Source organism: Carlito syrichta, unplaced genomic scaffold, assembly GCF_000164805.1.
Source record: "Carlito syrichta isolate Samal-C Ts95f unplaced genomic scaffold, Tarsius_syrichta-2.0.1 Scaffold288020, whole genome shotgun sequence".
NCBI lineage: Eukaryota > Metazoa > Chordata > Mammalia > Primates > Tarsiidae > Carlito > Carlito syrichta.
In genome coordinates this window covers 24,336-43,133 of record NW_007232116.1, presented here as the reverse complement: position 1 = coordinate 43,133, position 18,798 = coordinate 24,336, and the positions used below count along the sequence as shown (strand labels likewise).

The following is an 18,798-nucleotide window of genomic DNA, read 5'->3' as shown; positions in this document are numbered from 1 at the left end:
GGGAGCAATCTTGGGAACCAGCTAGAATTGGTAGGGCCAGGAGTTTTCTACTTGACACATTTGTTAATTGGTTATTCTGTAGAACTTGGATTTGTATTCTTTCAAAAATTTGGTAGTAAAATTCCTTAATTCTGTTCTGAAATTTTGACATTTGGTGCATAATGGAGAATGCCTTCTTGTGTTTTGTGTTTTTGCTCTATTAAAGTTTTAGTGTATGACTGAGTTTATATTACTTTTCAGTGTTCTTGTTAGGCATATTGGTGAATCATTTTTTGTTTCAGTAGAAAGGATAATAACAGGGAGGACATGGAAGCTTTCTGGCTAGCATTAAAGGGTTTAAAAATTATCATCTTTTCCTCCATGCTAGTGTTTTTACCATTTTGCATTTTATAGTTTCCAAAAGGATATGGCTTCTTGGGAGACTTGAAGATGCCTGATGTTATTCTAGTGAAAACAGAGAGCTTATTCTGCTTACGGCCCTGACCTGTCAGCGTCTTTTGCCTTGAGTTGTCGCTTTTCTTCTCGGGAGTGACAAGGGGGGCCAGTGCTCACATCTTTACCCTAGTGAGAGTGAACAGTGGTCTAGGGATTTGGTCACACTGAAATTGTAACTGGTGGAGTTTTCACTAGACACAGCCAGGGTCAGCTTGTGTGTAGCTAGCTAGGGTCACGTTAAAAGAGTTAAAAATGTTTAAAGCTGGGCCTAGCCTATTTTATTTTTAAATGTTTAATTTGATAAATGTTTTAGTGAGTTAAAAGTGCGTGGAATCTTTAAATAGTTAGAGATTATGAATTTTGTTTCTGCAGCACCAGGGCTAGTGGAAATTATATATGTCATGGCTTTGGGAGAAAAAGGTGTGAACACATACAGTTTTATTAAAAGTAACATTGTCATTTCTAATTTCCATAATGAAAACATTTTAATGTACTGTTTCAAAGCTAAACTGTGAGTTTTTCCATGTTTTAGATTAAATAGGATCGCGAATCAGGTGGCCATTCAGCGGAAGAAGCAGTTTGTGGAGCGAGCCCACAGCTACTGGTTACTCAAGCGACTGTCTAGAAATGGCGCTCCCTTGCTGCGGCGGCTCCAGTCCAGCCTGCAGTCCCAGAGGAGCACGCAGCAGGTATGTGGCTCATGGCCTCCACAGGCCTCTCAGTGTTTGTCTGTCTCGCCCTCCGAGGTGAGGCGCCAGGTTCCGGCTGGTTGTGGCACTGATCCCTGAGCCCAGGCTCCTCGTTTGGAAGCCCTGGTCTTGCCCAGCCCTGGAATTATACAAAAAATTTTGTGTGTCCTGGGCTGTTGAATGGTGGGCTGTGCACGTGACTCTCACCCATGTGTGTCACCCGATGTTTCTTCTGTTTTGAATTGCTGTTTGTTTCTTCTCACCATGCTCACACTGATGGGGCTATGGCCATGTGCTCAGCCCTGTGCCAGCCCTGTGAACAGAGGGGGTGCCCAGAGAAGTGTTATCACTTTGACCATACTGGTATTCAAGATGGGAACATCAGGAGGTGGGGCCCAATGGGTGAGAGTCTGTGTGCTGGGCCTAGAGTGTAGGGTTTTGGAAACATGAGGAGTGATCTCTTTTAAGGGCCTTTCTCTGAATACTAGTTTAACATTGACTTGCAGTAGGGAAGGAAGGAGTTGAGAACTGAAATAGGCAGGAGTGAATAGGAATTTTCTTTTAAAAGAAGAAACTCTTACATTTTAGTAGTTAACTTGGGTTTATAGAATCATCTGAAAGTTCTGAAAGAATGGATTTAGAAACTAAAGTGACTTGTAAGATGTCACAAAAATAAATAGAAAATGAAAACAGTTCTTCTGCATGTCACTCAACACTTTCAGCTGGCATCCTCTGTTTATTTTGTAAGGAATGGCCAGTCTTGCAGGAACAGCTTGTCAATGGTTGGCACCTCTTTGGGCTGAGAGCCTTATGGAATTTCCTTGTTGCCCTTTTTAGTGCCATCCTGGACACAAAGAATTGTTAAACTCTGTTATGAAACAATGGCTCGTTCTGACAGAAGATCGAGTTTGCAGAGTGCACAGTTGGGTCCTTGTACTGCAACCAGTGCTGGCTGTCTCTCAGAGGCTCTGCTGCCGAGCTGGCACCATGTTCTGTTCCCTCTGCCCCTGATGCTAGCCCAGTTCAGTAACCTAGTGCCACTGCTGCCGTGCTTCATGGAAATTGCAGAGACTGCTCTGCAGTCTACAAGTAGACCATGTTATCGTGTTTTTTGTATCCAGTAGATGATGGTTTGTGGTTCAGATTTTGGGGGTGAAGTCCTGTGTTTTCTGATGGTAGCCTCAGGTAGTGACTTCTCAGCACCAGGAGTGCGTTTTGACTGGGGAGTATTCTGGGACCTCCTATGCATTCACCAGTTGGGTCATCCTCCTCTTGCACGTCTTTTTAGGGGAATTGGGACTCCCTGGGAGGCTTCTCAAGTTTGTGAGTTAGTTGGTCTCTCATGGAGTGAGAGTCCTTTCATTGCCAGGCTTTATTTTAAAGTCCTGGCACAAAGTAAAGGCTTCAATAAATATTTTTTGGTTGTCGAATGAGTCAGTTGCATTTTCCATACCATGATGTTGTGAGATGTTACTTTTCATCTCTGCCATCCTTCCCACACTGCAGCCTGTGAGAGCCCCCAGGAGGAGAGGGTGTTGGGGAGGGACTTTAAGATATAGAGTTCAGAAGCAGTGGAGCCATGAGGGATGGTTGGGGCACTGGTAGGCTGGAGCTTCAGTCTTAGCCCCAGTGATGGCGAAGTGTAAGAGAGGATTTTGATGGAGCAAGTTGAGAATTCAGACCTTGGATCTTGTCTTGGGGCTGGGGCTGGAGGGAACTCTCCAAATAAGCCACGGGGTGAACCATGAAGTATGATTTCCATATGAAAATAGACGTGGATGTGGCTGGATGGGGGATATCAAGTATAGGGCTCATCACCCACTCACAGGAGTGCAGACTTGGAGGTCAGGGTCCCTACAGTAGCAGAATACATGAACCAGTGGACATGGGTGTGAGGAGGATCCAGGCAGCCAGGAGAGTGGGGGCCAGTGGGCCTGGGGTATAGTGAAGCCAGGAAACAGAGGAGAGACTGAGGGTTGGAAGGAAGAAAGGAGGTGACCCAGGTAGAGCTGCAAACACTAAGGCTAAGGCAGTGAGGTGAGTAGACCCAGTCCAAGGGCCTCCCTTGCTACCCTCTGCCACTACCCTTCATGAGCTCTCTCAGGCACTATTTGCAAGGTTCTGTCACATGCAAAATATGTAGGAGGGAACATTTCCCACAGGACAGCCGGAAGTAGCTCTTCTGGCAGAGGGGAAAGGCTCCTTGAGGACATTGGGAAGGAGTAGAAGGAACTGTGTGAATTTGAGCCCACAGCACAACAGTGGTGTCCAGAGTCTAGAAACGTGCTTTTGAGTTGACAGGCTATCTGGAGGGAGAGGCTGTGCTCCCATATTGTTCTAGTGAGTGTTGTCTGAGGCTTGCTGTGGTTTCATGTTTTTTGAAACTTCAGAAATAACTGATGTTAGAATTTGATTCATCCATGTCTGTGGATGTCCACCCTCAGCCAGACTCTGGAGGGATGGACAGGCAGGCCATACCCTTCAGTGTGATGAATGGGACGGAGGTCTCTGGGAGGCCAGGGGGTGCCGAGGGTGTTGGTTGCAAGTCCATGGTTGCAGATGCCACCCTCCTGGTGGTGGTCTGTCTGACTGTACATTCAGGGTCCCCTCAGCTCCTGGCCAGAGTGTCAGGCCTTCCTGGGACTTTTGTGTTGGTAGGTGGGGTGGTCACTGAGGGTGTGCAGTGGGCAGGAGGGAGCACGAGGATGGTACCTTAGCTTTAGGTTGAACAGCATCAAGCCATGCCCCTGCTCCCTTGGTATTTCCTTCATCTCCTGGGAGCATGTCCACTAGCTCTTGGAGTGTCTGTTCTCAAGGCAACGCTGAGTGCTACTGCCCATGTTGTCCCTGGTGGCATCAAGTTCAGGAGTAGGGCTGGGACCAGCTGCCCTTAAGATGTTACACCCTTCGTAGTGTCCTGGGACTCAAGTGCCTAGGAGTCCTTGGAGCCTAAGGAGCTGGCCTATGCCTCCCCACGTGGGAAGTTTTAATTTGACTGAGCCGATCCTGAATGTGGTGGGATTCTGACCATCCTCCACACCCCAGTACTTGTATTTCCTCTGTGTGTGTTTGGAACAGATATTGAGGTGCTTGGTATTTCTTCCTGGCAGTGGACAACACTTCTGCATTTCCCCATCTCAGAAATTACTTTTATTTTACTTTATGGACTTTTCCAGAATTGATTTTGTTTTTGAGTTGGACTCTCACTCTGTCACCCAGACTGGAGTGCAGTGGCCGCTCCTGGCCACCGCAGCCTCGACCTGCTGGGCTCCAGTGATCCTTCCACCTAAGCCTTCCAAGTAACTGGAACTACAGGCACGCTACCACCCCCAGCTAATTTTTGATTTATTGTAGAGATGCGGTCTTGCCAAGTTGCCCAGGCGGGTCTCGAACCCACAGGCTCAGGCAATTCACTCACCTCAGCCTCTCAAAGCACGGGATTACAGGCTGAGCCACCGAGCCCAGCTCAGAATTGATTTTTATATAGGAAGTGACTACTTCAGAGCAGAGTAAGGAAAACTTGGTACATTAGAGCCAATGAGGCTGGGTGTGTTATGGGATCCTTTTATCACGATACAGTTGCATGCAGAAGTGCCATTCTCATTGGCCCGGGTGCTGCCTATGACACCCTTGCTGTTACCAGACAGTGTTTCTTTATTAAAACCCAGTTAGGGAGCAAACCAATCAGCAAATGTGCGATAAAGAACTTGTTGGTAATTATGAGAGTTCTTTCACTTCATACAGATTCCCAGGCCAACCATCCTTTTGGCTGACGTTTTCAGAAGTATCTATTTCAAACTAACAGACAAGGTAATTTACAGATGCTCCCAGGGATTTTGGTTTTCTAAATCTATCTTTTTAATGTATTTACTGACTTTGTTTATGTGGATGATATTCCTGTTAACCTTGATTTTATGCCTGGGAATTTTCAGTAACATTCAGATAAACTCAATGGTTTGTACCAGGGTGGATACTGAAGCCACCCCATGGTGGAGAAGCCTGGTAGCACGAGGTAGGGATACAGGACTCTGTGCCCTTGGGCCCTTCTTCAGTTCCTGGTTCCTCCCTCTAGCGCATAGTCAGTGACTGTGCCTTCAGGCCCTAAATCCCTTAAAAAGCTGCAGGTGGCACCCTGAGAGGCAGAACATAGAGTATGATACAGAAACCGACAACAGGGGCTGGCTCAAGCCTGGCAGCCACATATGTGGTTTGAAAAGTTTGTCCTGATGTGGAGAAGGACGACCGTCTGAGGTGGGGGCCCTGTTCTGGACCCACTCCCTCATTTTCTTTCTCCTCCCTTTGAGATAAGATCAGGGAATCCTGAACACTATGATGAGAAGCCCCATATGTCAACTGGGGTCAAGCATGGCTCTGCAGGTAGTGAGCAGGCATCTCCCTCCATCCCTCCTCCACTGGTCAGATGGTATGGCTTTCAGCTCAGGGGCAGGCTTTAGCTTTGGGAGGGGACCGCCTTGGATTCACAGGAGGATCAGAAGTTCTGGCTTGGCTGACTTGACAAGGGCAAAGAAGTGTGGGCAGTGTGAGCGAGTGCAGGCCTGAGGAGGGAAGAGTTGGGCTCTTGGTGGATGAGGTGCAGGAAATGCTGAGGGCTTGCCTCATCTGAACATGGTGGCACGTGATATGTGATGCTTAGCCAGAAAGCTGGCCCTTGTTGAGAAGGACTCTGTCTGTTAGGGGTGTTGATGCCATGAAAATGTGTGTCTTCTGCTTTGTGGGCTCTTGGAGCCTGGGAGGATCTCTTTGTGGGTCTTGGGTTCATTGCAGTGGGTTGTAGTGCCTCATCCTGTTCAGCCCTGTGGGCAGCACAGGATCAGGCCCCATGTGGCCAGGCCTAGGGGGATGTGGTAGAGACAGGGCTAAGGGCAGACCCAGGTGTCTTCCTGTCTTGCGACCTTCTGTGCCATGGCCTTTTCAAGACTATATTTTTATTTTGATAACCCCGGAGTAGAAGTAGGCTAATGGGTTGCAGATGAGTTTAGCGGCCTGTGTTGTCCCGCTCATTCTTCTGTCCTGAGAAGATGAGCGGATGTCAGGATGGAGATGCTGAACAGTGCTGGGCAGTGGGTTGGCCCTTCCCTGCCAGGGCACATACACCATTATGCACCAGCCTAGCCAGGATGAGTTTCAGCCCTGATGCTTTTTGTACACCTGGGTTCTTCCCTGATGCTTCCTCCATTCCCAGTTCTCTTGGAGGTGGGTTATTGAGGGCTCCCCCTCCTCTCAGCCCTGCCCTCTGTGGCAACCTTTCTGATTCTGAGAAGGCCCCTCTCCTCCCTGCTTGCAGATACCTCTGCCTTCCCTGGAGGGCAGAGTTCATGTACTACAGCCGGGTCTCTACTTGTCTCAACCCTGCTGTCCTTTCTGCCCCCCCGTCCCTGCACTGTCCTGCTCTCTGATGAGGATGGGTCCATGTGCTCTGTGTCTTGGGACACCCCCTTGGTGTGCATGGACTCCCAGGATCTCACCTGTGTGGACATCTGAGGCTCTTTGCAGGCAGAGCCCCTTGGTTTGACTGATAGAAGCTCTTAATTTTCTCAGAGGGAAAATGATGAGGAAATGAAAGCCGCTAAAGAGAAGCTGAAGTACTGGCAGCGGCTGCGGCACGACCTGGAACGTGCCCGCCTGCTGATTGAGCTGCTGCGCAAGCGGGAGAAGCTCAAACGTGAGCAGGTGAGGCTCTTGGCCCCTGGAGCATCCTTGAGGCATTGAGGGCCCCTGTAAGTGTCAGGTTGTGGTTAGAAACGCTGAGCAGCTCTTGTTCCTTACCACATGTGCTGGCTCCATGTGGAGTAGTGCCTCACCCTGGGTTGTAGGGGCTTTTGTGGAGGCTGGCATTGACCTGTGCTTTGAAAGAAGCACAGGAGCCTGTGGGGGGGGGTGTGCTCAGAGTGTAGATTTTAGCATGGCTGCGGATGGTGCTGAGATCGTGAGACAGGGCACCTCTGCAGTGCTATAAAGCTAAGATTCTGCTGTGGTCACTAGGTGAAGGTGGAGCAGGTCGCCATGGAGCTACGGTTGACCCCGTTGACAGTGCTGCTGCGCTCAGTGCTGGACCAACTGCAGGAGAAGGACCCTGCGAGGATATTTGCCCAACCTGTGAGTCTGAAGGAGGTACGTGTAGCTGCTTGTCTGTTCTTTCACATGTATGACAGTGTGGATTTGTGCTGCTCTTTGATAAGTAACATGTAACTATGCAGAGCAGGTTACTTGTGTTTTTAATTTTCGTTTTTATTTTATGTATTTTTTAATTATAAAAGTGATGTATTTCATTGTAAAATATTGAAAATGCAATGGATGAGAGACCCCGTGCAGACAGGACCCTCAGTTGTTGGTGGCGTCTGCCCGACCAGTGCACCTGCTAGTGTCTTTTAGCTAAAAGAATGGAAGTCAGGAGGGTCTTTGCAGAACTTGGGGTTTAGTATCTGGCCTCAATGTTGCCACTTGAGGGCCATGTGAAATAGTCTGTACTGTGTGCATGTGTGTGTGTGTGATTTCTAATATAGCGTGGGTTTGTTGATTATATAGGATAATATAGAATAAGCTAAGTATCTTCTTTTAGTTTGTAAATGATTATTTTTCCTCCCTGAAATTAGGTACCAGATTATTTGGATCACATTAAACATCCCATGGACTTTGCCACAATGAGGAAACGGTTAGAAGCTCAAGGGTATAAAAACCTCCATGAGTTTGAGGAGGATTTTGATCTCATTGTAGATAACTGCATGAAGTACAATGCCAGGGACACCGTGTTCTATAGAGCCGCAGTGAGGCTGCGCGATCAGGGAGGTGTTGTACTGAGGCAGGCCCGGCGTGAGGTGGACAGCATCGGCTTGGAAGAGGCCTCGGGGATGCACCTGCCTGAGCGGCCTGTTGTGGCCCCTCGGCGGCCTTTCTCCTGGGAAGACGGTAAGAACTGGGTACCGTGTCCAGGAAGAGATGGGAGGATGCTCTTCTGTCCTGCTTTGCATTGTCAGCTGTATATCAGCATAGTTCAGGAGAAATAGAAAGCAAACTCATGTGTAATTTAAAGTTTTTTAGTAGCCTTACTGAAATATTGAAAAGAAACAGATGAATTTTATTTTATTAATGTATATCTTATTTAGTTCAGTATCTCCAAAGTATTGTGATTTCAACATGGGAAGAATCTAAAAATTATTGAGGGTATGTTTTGTTAGTTTTTCATTCTCTTTGCCATCTGATGTGTATTTTACACTCATAGCACATCTCACTTTGGACCAACCACATTTTAGATGCTTTGAAAGAGACCCATGTGACCAGGGGATCCCTGTGGGACAGCCCAGGTCTTGATAATATAGAACAAGGAAGCAGTTTAGTTGGGGGTTTGCACCCATAGCGGGCCTTGGTCAACTTTCTAGGATGTTTGGAAGCTAGAGGAATTCTAGTTGGTTTTGCCTCTGACCCTTTAACTTCATGGTTTGCACATGTTGTAGCAAGGGCCTCAGGAGCAGCACGTCTGCAGCCCTCTTGGATTCCAGCCTAAGCCTGTGCTTCTCGGTTGCCCCATGCACATGCTGCAGCTGTCTTTGAGCTCATCTGTACACTAATCTGTGCCTTTCTCTAGACCAATCTTTGGAAACCAGGGCTTCCCTTGCACCTTGGTTGTGATGTCCATGATAGCATTTGTTGAATTATGCAAACTGCCCAGATGAGTTGGGGAGCACCTCAGAGCATGGTTTTCCTGAATTTAAATTGTTAGTAAAAATCACTGTGTGGTTCATTTATCCCAAGGTCCCATATTCCTGATTTCCTGGCCTACCTTTTCTCCTGATACATCACTGACCATAATAGGATGATACTTCTGTGATGCAGCCTGGCCTTCTTCCCTCATCAGCAGTTCTGACCTTGGCAGTAAGGCTAGACTCTGCTTCTCTGTGGGGCTTATAACACACAGGGACTGTCACCCTCTAGCAGTCAGGCATCTGAAAGGGCATGCAGGATAGGTTGTATTCTTTGTGTCTCTGATTTTAAGAGTAACACGTTTTTCTTGGAAGGATTTGAAAAATTAACACAAACTCAGAGCTCAAAACCCAGAGCTGACAGCTCTGAGCAAACCCACATGGAGCTTTAAATCCTAGATCTGTGTATCCTAGGCTGATCAAATCAGAGCCATTCTATTCTGAAACATTCCCCAGGGGATCCCAAGAGGAGCTGAGGCTCAGAGTTACTACTTGGAGTCAGCCTCAGCCCTTACTACTTGTGCGTTTACTGGTTTACCAGCCTCTGTCTGGTGAATATAAGAAGGACCTCCCCTCCTCCTAACCCTGACCTTCCCTTTCTGGCTTGGGCCCTTCACCACCCATTGGCTGTCAGATGTCCATATAGTGCCTGGTGCTGTGACTGCTCAAGATGGCTATTGGTTGCCTGCTTTTAGAAGCAGGAAAAGGCTGGGTGCTATGGCTCACGCCTGTAATTCCTGCACTTTGGGAGTCCAAGGTAGGAGGGTTAATTGAGCCTAGGAGTTTGAGACAAGCTAGGCAACATAAGAGACTTCTCTACAAAAAATTAAAAATTAACCAGGTGTTGTTGTTGTAACATGCACCTGTAGTCCCAGCTACTTGGGAGGCTAAAGCAGAAGGATCATCTGAGCTCAGGAAGTCGAGACTGTGGTGAGCCGTGATCATGCCACTGCACTCTACCCTGGGTGACAGAGTGAGACCCCAACTCAAAAAAAGTGGAAAGACCCACATTACACCTGGGCTCTGTTGAGCAGTCTGGAGCCTCCTTTGCCCCCAAGCACCCTGCTCCCCTGATCCTCCCTCCTCATACTCCCATCACCACAAGACCTCCCTTGTACAGAAGGGACTTGGGGGCCTCTGAGTGTGTTGGCACCTTTCAGATCATGGCTGTGCAGGTCACTAAGAGTAAGTTTTTTTGCTAAGGGGAAAGTGAAGGATGAGGAGTCCTAGTTTATTTCTTCTTCAGTATTTGGGGGGTGCACAGGTGAGCCTTGTGGTCTCCCTCGAAGGTTCTCCTGCTACTCCCCTCTGTGAACCTGATGCTGCCCTCTCTGTTGCCTGGACCCCACTGGAGTGCTCCTTATGGCACATACATGGAGACCAGTGATCACTGTTTAAAAGCAGACATTGTGAGATTTTTTTTTCCTTACGGCTACAAATGACATGATTTTTTTTTTTTTTGTAAGAATGTTTTTCAGGTGTTATTTATGAAAATTGTTCAGAGTGATGTTATGGATACAAGTCTTGAAGGACCATTATGTCTTAGGTGTTTCTTTTTCTCTATACTAGTGTCTTGTTTGTTTCATCAAAAAGATAAATGCCTTGTGTCTAGAGGAAGGTGAATTCATTTGTTTCTGGACAGTCTTGTATTGTTTTTTTGTCTTCTCTTTCTATCTCTTTGGCTTGCTCCGATTTTATTTTCAGATAGCTCTAAAGTGTAGTTTCTTTTTTTGACCATCTCTTCCTAATTCAAGGTAATTTGTGCTTTATCAATTTTAATATTTATTTGAAATTGAAATTGCTAGGGACTTTTGTAGTAAATATGCCTGAAATTCAGATTGACCTGTGAATTTTGCATCCTAGTTTAATAAACCCGCACAATGATGTCTGAAGACTTCAGCTAAGACATTTATGATGTGCAAACAGCCCTAAGTTAATACATTTGCAAATCGTTACTTCTGCTTGCAGCATCGGTGCAAGTTCATCTTGAGTTTTGCTGCATACTGGTGTAGCATGCAGCTCTCTCTGGTGATCTTTGTGATTCACCCTCACTCAGGCTGTCTGCACAAGGGGATTTAGTGAGTCATGTTCCAGGAGAGGTTGCAGGTGTCACCTGGTTGCTGCCCCTTGTGTGGCGACACTTGCCATGGTGCCCCAGCTAGCCATGGGAGTAGAAATTTCCCATCTGGAGCATCCTGGCATTTCCCTGGAGCAGTGGCCTCATCATGGGTTCAGGGCATGGGAAAGGGGCCTTCTGGGATCTCTGGTGGGGCTTCATTGTCAGCAACTACTCTGGGGCCCTTTGCTAAGAGTGACTTAAAAGATAAAATTAGTGACATGTTCTCAGAAGATATGCCAGGGTTCTGATGACTAATAATGTGTTTCCTTTGGTTCAGTGGACAGGTTGCTGGACCCAGCCAACAGGACCCACATGAGCCTGGAAGAGCAGCTGAGAGAGCTGCTGGACATGCTCGACCTCACCTGTGCCATGAAGTCCAGTGGCTCCCGGAGCAAGCGGGCAAAGCTGCTCAAAAAGGAAATAGCTCTTCTCCGGAACAAGCTGAGCCAGCAGCATAGCCAGCCCCCACCTGCGGGGTCAGGTACTGGAAGCTTCGAAGAGGACGGTGCTCCACTGGGGCTGGAGGCAGGCGAGGAAGGTAAGCATCACAGCAAGAGCTGCTCTGCTTCACCTACTGGTCAGGGTCAAGGCACAGTCACGGGTATCAGCATCAGTCTGCACCGAGGCTCAAAAGTTAGCACTAGTTTTGTAAAATTCACAAAGCCTGGATCACTTGATATTCCCACTGAGTTTTTGTTTTCTTTTAAAAAGACGTTACTGCTTTTGCTCTCTGCTATGTTTTTCATGTAAGTATTTTATAAAATTTAAGGCACAGAATAAAATTTTTTCTCTTAACTTGGGCCTTGAAATGCTATTTTAAAAGAATGGTTTAGATCTTATACTGTGTTAAAGAGTAAAGGTAGCTTATATGATAAGAGTAAGAAATACTTTTGTCGTATTTTGTAGATTGAGGGCAAGCCATTAACTATGCACTAGATTATGAAACACAGCTTTTTTTTTGAGTCAGTCTCTGTCGTCCAGGCTGGAGTGCAGTGGCACACTCGTGGCCACCACAGCCTTGACCTGTTGGGCTCAGGTGATCCTTCTGCATCAGCCTTCTAAGTAACTGGAACCACAGGTGTGTGCCACCATACCCAGCTAATTTTTAAATTTATTGTAGAGATGAGGTCTCGCCAAGTTGTCCAGGCTGGTCTTGAACCCCTGTACTCAGGCAATCCTCTCGCCTCCACCTCCTAAAGTGTTGGTATTACAGGCGTGAGCCACCGCACCTGGCTTAAACACAGCTTTTTGAAAGGGCAGTTTTAAACCATTATCACTTAAGTCCTCCTCCATGATGTGAAGAGTTGGATGATAAGTCAGTTGCTCCATGCAAAGGCCAGCACCCTTGCTTGCTGGGCGCCCCAACCGGCTCCTCTATAGCAACTTTGTGGCCTTCATGGAGCGGCAGTCAGTGGATGGTGACTCGTTGTGACAGTAATTGAAGGTCATCTGGATAGCAAGGATGTTTTTCTTGGTAGGAAATAAATGTAGGAGATGAAAGTAATCTAATAGGAGAACTAGTGAAACCGAGTGCAGATGTAGACATGTGAGAAGGGCGTTTACAATGAGGTTGGCATAGTGGCGAGGTAGAGCAGCCATGTCCCATGCTTGGTGAAAGGGAACTTAACAACTAAATTGAGCATGGAGAAGTTGGGAGAAATTCATTCCCACTATTTTGCCCTCTCTTTATGGTTAAAACTGACATGTTTTAGTTACATGAAATAGAAAGTAGTCTAAGATCTCTCCTGCATATCTGAATAAGAATAATAAAAACATTGAGATAGGACACACATAATTGTACAGCAGTTTTCTTTTTTACAAAAACGTTCATCGCCTGTAACCATCTGGATCAACATTACAGCCCTACCTTGCAATGGATGACATATAGCATTTTCATGTCTGAATGCACCACAGATCAGTCAATCCCCATGGGTCACAGCAGTTATAACTTTTAATCGCTCTGAACTTAACATAGCTTCTCATTGTTTGATTTTTTTTTTTTTTTTTTGCTCCTTGTTAGCCTGTTGTTGCATTAGGCTGCTAGCACTAAGTTTTTCTTAGAAACTTATGTCTTGTGCATATAGCTAGTAATTTTTTAATGCATCCTTTTTCTCATTTTTTACCTGTTTTTGTTTAGGTCACCATAGTATAAGACCTAGACTCTAGAATGTCTCTTTAGGGTGATATCAATTGTGGTAGGGTTCATAAAATACAGGCTTTATTTTTCAATGTGAAACATTTACTTTCTATCCTCTAAAAAGCCTTCATCATCACATGACCCCTCCTTTGCCTTTGTGGGGCCCTTGTGCATTATTTCTGAGGAACATTTTCCATAGACACCTCTGTCAGCCAGACCTGTCCAGGTCCTGGGTTGTCCTCCATTGTGCCCCAAGGGGTCTAGGGTGGCATCGTCACCTGGTTCTCATAGGCTTTGCTTTGTCTGACTGGCTGTGCATGATCTGTGAATCTTCTTTCTTTTAGGCAGATCACTTTTCTGTTTTTGTCTTATTTGCCCTGAAAAGAGTGAGTCTGTCAGCAGGTCAATTCATCTCATCAAAATAGCTTACCTTCAAACACTTCTCTCCTCACAGTCCTGATCTTTTTTACTGCAGAGCAGTAGTTACCTTTTTAGTTCTCTTAACAATGGCTTCCTCTGCTGGCATTAGGTTACAGGGCTGAGGACCCTGCATGGTTAGAGCCACTTGGCCCTTCCCTTCAGCAAGAGTGGTTCCTCATATCTCTCCCTGAGGTATAGTTGGAACCTGCCAGTCCCCTTGGAAGAGGATTTTTGTTGCTATGTAGCTCTGGGGTAATTTTAAAGAAAGTACACACAGAGTGAAATATGAGATAAAAGATGTCCTAGAAAGACTTGTTATGCCTGTTGTTTAAAATGGCTTAACAAGACTAGGCTTGGTGGCTCACCCTGTAATCCCAGCACTTTTGGAGGCTGAGGTGAGTGGATTGCCTGAGCCCGTGGGTTCGAGACCCGCCTGGGCAACTTGGCGAGACCTCATCTCTACAATAAATCAAAAAATTAGCCGGGCGTGGTAGCATGTGCCTGTAGTTCCACCTACTTGGAAGGCTGAGGTGGAAGAATCACCAGAGCCCAGCAGGTCGAGGCTGCGGTGGCTGGGAGCATGCCACTGCACTCCAGTCTGGGTGACAGAGTGAGACTCCAACTCAAAAAAAAAAATAAAATAGCTTAACAATCCAGACATGGTAGCTCACACATGTAATCCCAGCATTTTGGGAGGTGGAGGTGAGAGGATTGCCTGAGTCCAGGGCTGTGAGACCAATCTGGGCAGCTTAATGAGACCTCGTTTCTAAAATTATAAAAAAATTAGCTGGACGTGGTGGTGCGCACCTGTAGTTTCAGCTGCTTTGGAAGGCTTAGGTGGAAGGATCATCTGAGCCCAGCAGGTTGAGGCAGCGGTGGCTGTGAACGTGCCACTGCACTTCTGCCTGGGCAACAGAGTGAGACTCCAACCTAAAAAAAAGTAAAATAAAATAAAATAAATGACTAGACAAGGCCAGGTGTGGTGGCTCACATCTGTAATTCTAGTGCTTTGTGGAGGCTGAGGCAGAAAGGAGGATCACTTGAGGCCTGGAGTTTGAGACTTTCTGCAACATAATAAGACCCTGTCTCTAAAAAGTAAAAAAAAAAAAAATGCTAGGTGTGGTGAAATGCACCTGTAGTCCCAGCTACTCAGGAGGGTGAGGCGAGAGGATTGCTTGAGTCCAGGAGTTTGAAGCTTCAATGAGCTATGATCACCCCACTGTGTACTCCAGCCTGGACTACAGAGAGAGACTTCTGTTAAAATAAAATGAAATAAAATGCCTAATCTTATGAAAAGGACATTTTCCTTTTAGCTGGTGGGAAAGGTGGATGGAAAAGAGAAAGTTGGCTGAAAACCCATTCTGTGGTAGAGTAAAGAGGGTAGTGGGTCATGTCCCCCTTAGAGAAGATAGGAGTCTTCAGAGAGACCCAGACTGGAGCTGGGGAAATCACAGGTGTTGGGGAAGACAGCCAAAACATATTTGTGAGTTGGTATACAAATGTGAACTCATGATATCTACCATGAAACAAAATCCAAGAATCATACATTTAAAAATTATTTCAGTATGCTCTAAATGATAATGGCCTCCTGTCATTTTTCTTAAATACAACCATAATATTACCACGCCTAAAAAGATAGTAATTCTTTAATGTTGAATATGCAGTCTCAGATTGTAATTTAATAGTATTTATGTAATATTTACATTGTTTTCGTTTAAAGCAACTTGAACAAGGATAGCTGTTAGATGCCAGCCCCTGAGACTTTGGTGTCTGAAGGAAGGAGATACCTCCTGGGCTATGTGGTTGGGTGAGGCCTGGTCACTTTCCATATGCCCGCTTGTGGCCTCTGCGGTGACCCCGACTCTTAGTCTGTGGAGCGTGAGGTTTTGGGTTATTATTGTCAGCCATCCCTTCCCATGTTGACTTCCTGAGGATTGTTTAGCAGCCAGGTGAGGGCCAAGCAGTAATTGGGATTTGGTGATGCAAATTGCCAAAGTCCATTTGATGAACCTGTGGAATGGATTTGCAGCTTCCAGTGATCTTACCTTTACCATACACCCAGGTTGGTTTTAGCTGCCTTGGGGCAGAAAAATGAAGGCAGGTGGCTGTGAGAAGAGAGTCTGCACCGTGTGCTAGTGAACATCTCACATTTCAAGTCCTTGGGATTTTGAGTCTTGAGGCATTGTCCTTGTTGTGGCCTCTGGGGAGTCCCTTTTAATCCAGGGCAGCTTGTGGCCCCTGCTCTGCACTGTGACCAAGGTCCTCCTGCTGTGTATGCATGCTGAGCTCGTGCAGGCAGTGTCACGTTTATAAAATGATGTTTGTTACTCAGTGTAAAGATGTGTGGTGTATGTGGCTTTATCCTTTCAGGATTGCAGATCAAGGAACCTAGCAGGGGTGATAGTAAGGACAGTGTAGTTATTAGTCGTGTGCTGAAATGTCCCCATACATTACATTGTTATTTTCCAAAACTTTTTGTGGCTTTGATAGGGAAACGTTTGACTGGCTTAGTGAGTAGATAGGTGTGTAAAATATTGCGGTATTCTTCTTGCAGACTTAACTGGGTCTTTTAGTTTTCGTAGAGTAGCTAGTTTAGATTAGATATCCTATGTGTGAAGTCATTTTATGGTTAACCACTTTGTTATTTTGTATATGTAATAAATTTCAGTGAATGGAATTTTAGGATACTGACTTGTGTATTTATGAGGCCTGAGACTCTTTTTTTTTTAAATTGGAGTCTTACTCACTTGCCCAGGCTGGAGTGCAGTGGCACACTCACGGCTACTGCAGTCCCAATCTACTGGGCTCAGGCAGTCCTTCCCCTCAGCCTTCCATTAGCTGGAACCACAGGCATATACCACCATGGCTGGCTAACTTTTTGACTTACTGTAGAGACGATATTCAACCATTTTGCTCAGGCCAGTCTCGAACCCCTGAGCTCAGGCAGTCCTTTCACCTCTGCCTCCCAAAGTGCTGATATTACAGGTGTGAGCCACCATGCCTGGCCTGAGATTCTTTTACATCAAGTTACACAGAAGTTAATTGAGCATTCCTCATGCAGTAAAATGACAACATAAGACAGTTCGCAGCCAGTGAATTTTTTAGAGGAATTTTCATACTTGTATATTAACTTCCATTAGGGTTTCCACTCAAGGGACTGAATTAGGTGTGCTTGCTCTATCAGTAGGCCCCAGAGGCACAGATGCTGTGTTTTCTCATTTTGTGGATGAGGAAGCTAAGGCACAGAGTGGTTCACTGGCTTGTGTGGGGCTCACGACTATTAAAGATGGGTGTGCACCTGGACGCCTGAGCATCCTCTTTTTTTGACCACAGTCTTCCTTTGTGCATCTGGTCAGCACCCTGGGAGCACATCCTGTGGGCTCTGTGCTAGTGGCTGGGAGCCTGGCCTGCACATAGATCTGAATGCAGAGCAGGGACAGGGAGGAGCATGCACAGCAGTATCACAGGGACCTGCTTTGGAATTGACTAGGATCAGGAGGTCCCTGCGATACAGAGAAGGCTATGAGTCTGGCATGGAGTGTTTTAACTGGACCAAGGGCTCAAGGAAGTAGGGGATATGTGGACCATGGTGGAGCAAGGCCCGTATGCAGGGCAGGGGTGTCTTACCTCATGGGGCGGCTGCCAGGTAGGAGTGGCTCTGAGAGTTGGGTGGAGGCAGGAGACAAGGCTTTGAGGTGCCTTTTGGACAACTATGGAAAAAGTAGGCTGGAGACGGCATGGAGGCTCTTTCAGGCTCCATATCCTCTTTCCCAGTGCTGTCACAGCCACCAAGACCAAGTCTGTCATTGACCTTGGCCCTGCAGAGGCTGTAGGGATGGCAGCAAGCAGTTGAGTGTCATGGTCAGGATGATGGACCTGGAAGAGGAAGAGGAGGTAGGAAATGAAGTGAGATGTGTTGTTCCTTCAGCACTAGGTGGGGATGGTCCCCATGGCCCCAGGCCCTGTGCCCCTCAGACACCAGCTAGCACGAGGACATTGCAAGATCAGTGCTGAAGCTTTCTTCTGCTGCTCCACAAGTATCAGGAACACAGTAGAAGTGTACACTTATTAACAGAAAACTTTTAAGCAGTGATTCTTCACGTTTCCGAATTCCTATTTGGTCAGTAGTCCTATGTGGTTTATAAACGTTATTTTCTAAAGCCTGCTAGTGACTTCAAAAATATAGGTGGGAAGAATTTTGTCACCACCCAACATGACACTGACTCAGGAATCAGTATTCCTACTTCACAGATACTTCCTCTGTGGCATCAGCTTCATGCACTAGATAAGTTTGTGTCTCATAAGACTTTTTAATGAAAGTCCTTTTTTAACAAGAGGCTTTTTGTTGAGGTGATACACCCCCCACCTCCCCTTGGTATTTGAATCAGCTGTGACATGCTCTAACAAGCTCTGATTGGCATTTAAACACAAAGGCACCTTGTAGCCCAAAGCACCACTAAGGCTGCATCAGGGTAGCCAGGTCCAGCCCTGGGGAGAACTTTTTGAACCATTCTTGAAACATCACTCTGAGTCTTGTAAGTTGTATAGCTTTTTATCTTCAAAATGACTTTTTGGATTAAAATATTAACCATGTTTATATTAACTATGTTTCATCTGATTTTAGGAAAGTTTGCAGGTTTAATGAAATAAAAACCATGGTTATTGATAATATATACTACTTATTTAAATTGTTGCCGTTGGTTTTATACTTCTTATATCCCAAATCAGTCCTGCTTAGAAAGAAGCCTTGGTGTCTTGGCCCAGTATGGCATTAACTCACACCTCCAGCCTCATGCCAGAACCTGCCTGGTCGAGTGTGTGTCAGTCCATGGAGCCAGACAGACCAGCCCCCAGGACTGAGCCTGAGATCTCTGCACTGTGCCATTTTCTAACTTCTTGTTTTTATGCTGGTCATTTTTAAAAACAGTTTTGCAGAGGTTAAATAGTCTTTTCCCAAAGAAAAGCTAAAAAGTCACATTAAAAAGAAAAACTTTGATTACAGGATTTGGAAATGTGGCACACGTGTTTGGGTGTTCTGAGATGAGTGGGGAGTTTTTTTTCCTGCATTTCTTGAGAATCATTCATAGTCACTCACCGTTCCCTGTTTTTTGTCAGTGACTTAGAAAACGCTGACCAGAGTCAGATTTAATGTTTATTTCCTTTTGTTTGCTAAGTGTAGAACTCTGTGGAAATGCCAGTTTAAGGTCCCCTTAGTTATATGAAATATCCTTTCTTCAAGGTAAGTGAATTATTGATTGCAGAAATTGTCATGAACTCAAA

The 18,798-nt window shown here is 46.0% G+C and overlaps 1 protein-coding gene across 1 annotated transcript in view; it reads left to right on the top strand.

Annotated features, from left to right (window-relative positions):
- BRD1 (bromodomain containing 1) overlaps positions 1–18,798 on the top strand; it is a 56,134-nt gene that overhangs the window by 22,514 nt on the left and 14,822 nt on the right. The window contains exons 3-7 of the mRNA XM_021710081.1: positions 968–1,124; positions 6,684–6,815; positions 7,128–7,256; positions 7,739–8,051; positions 11,239–11,499. Coding sequence (XP_021565756.1) covers positions 968–1,124; positions 6,684–6,815; positions 7,128–7,256; positions 7,739–8,051; positions 11,239–11,499 — 992 coding nt within the window. The remainder of the gene's footprint in view (positions 1–967; positions 1,125–6,683; positions 6,816–7,127; positions 7,257–7,738; positions 8,052–11,238; positions 11,500–18,798) is intronic.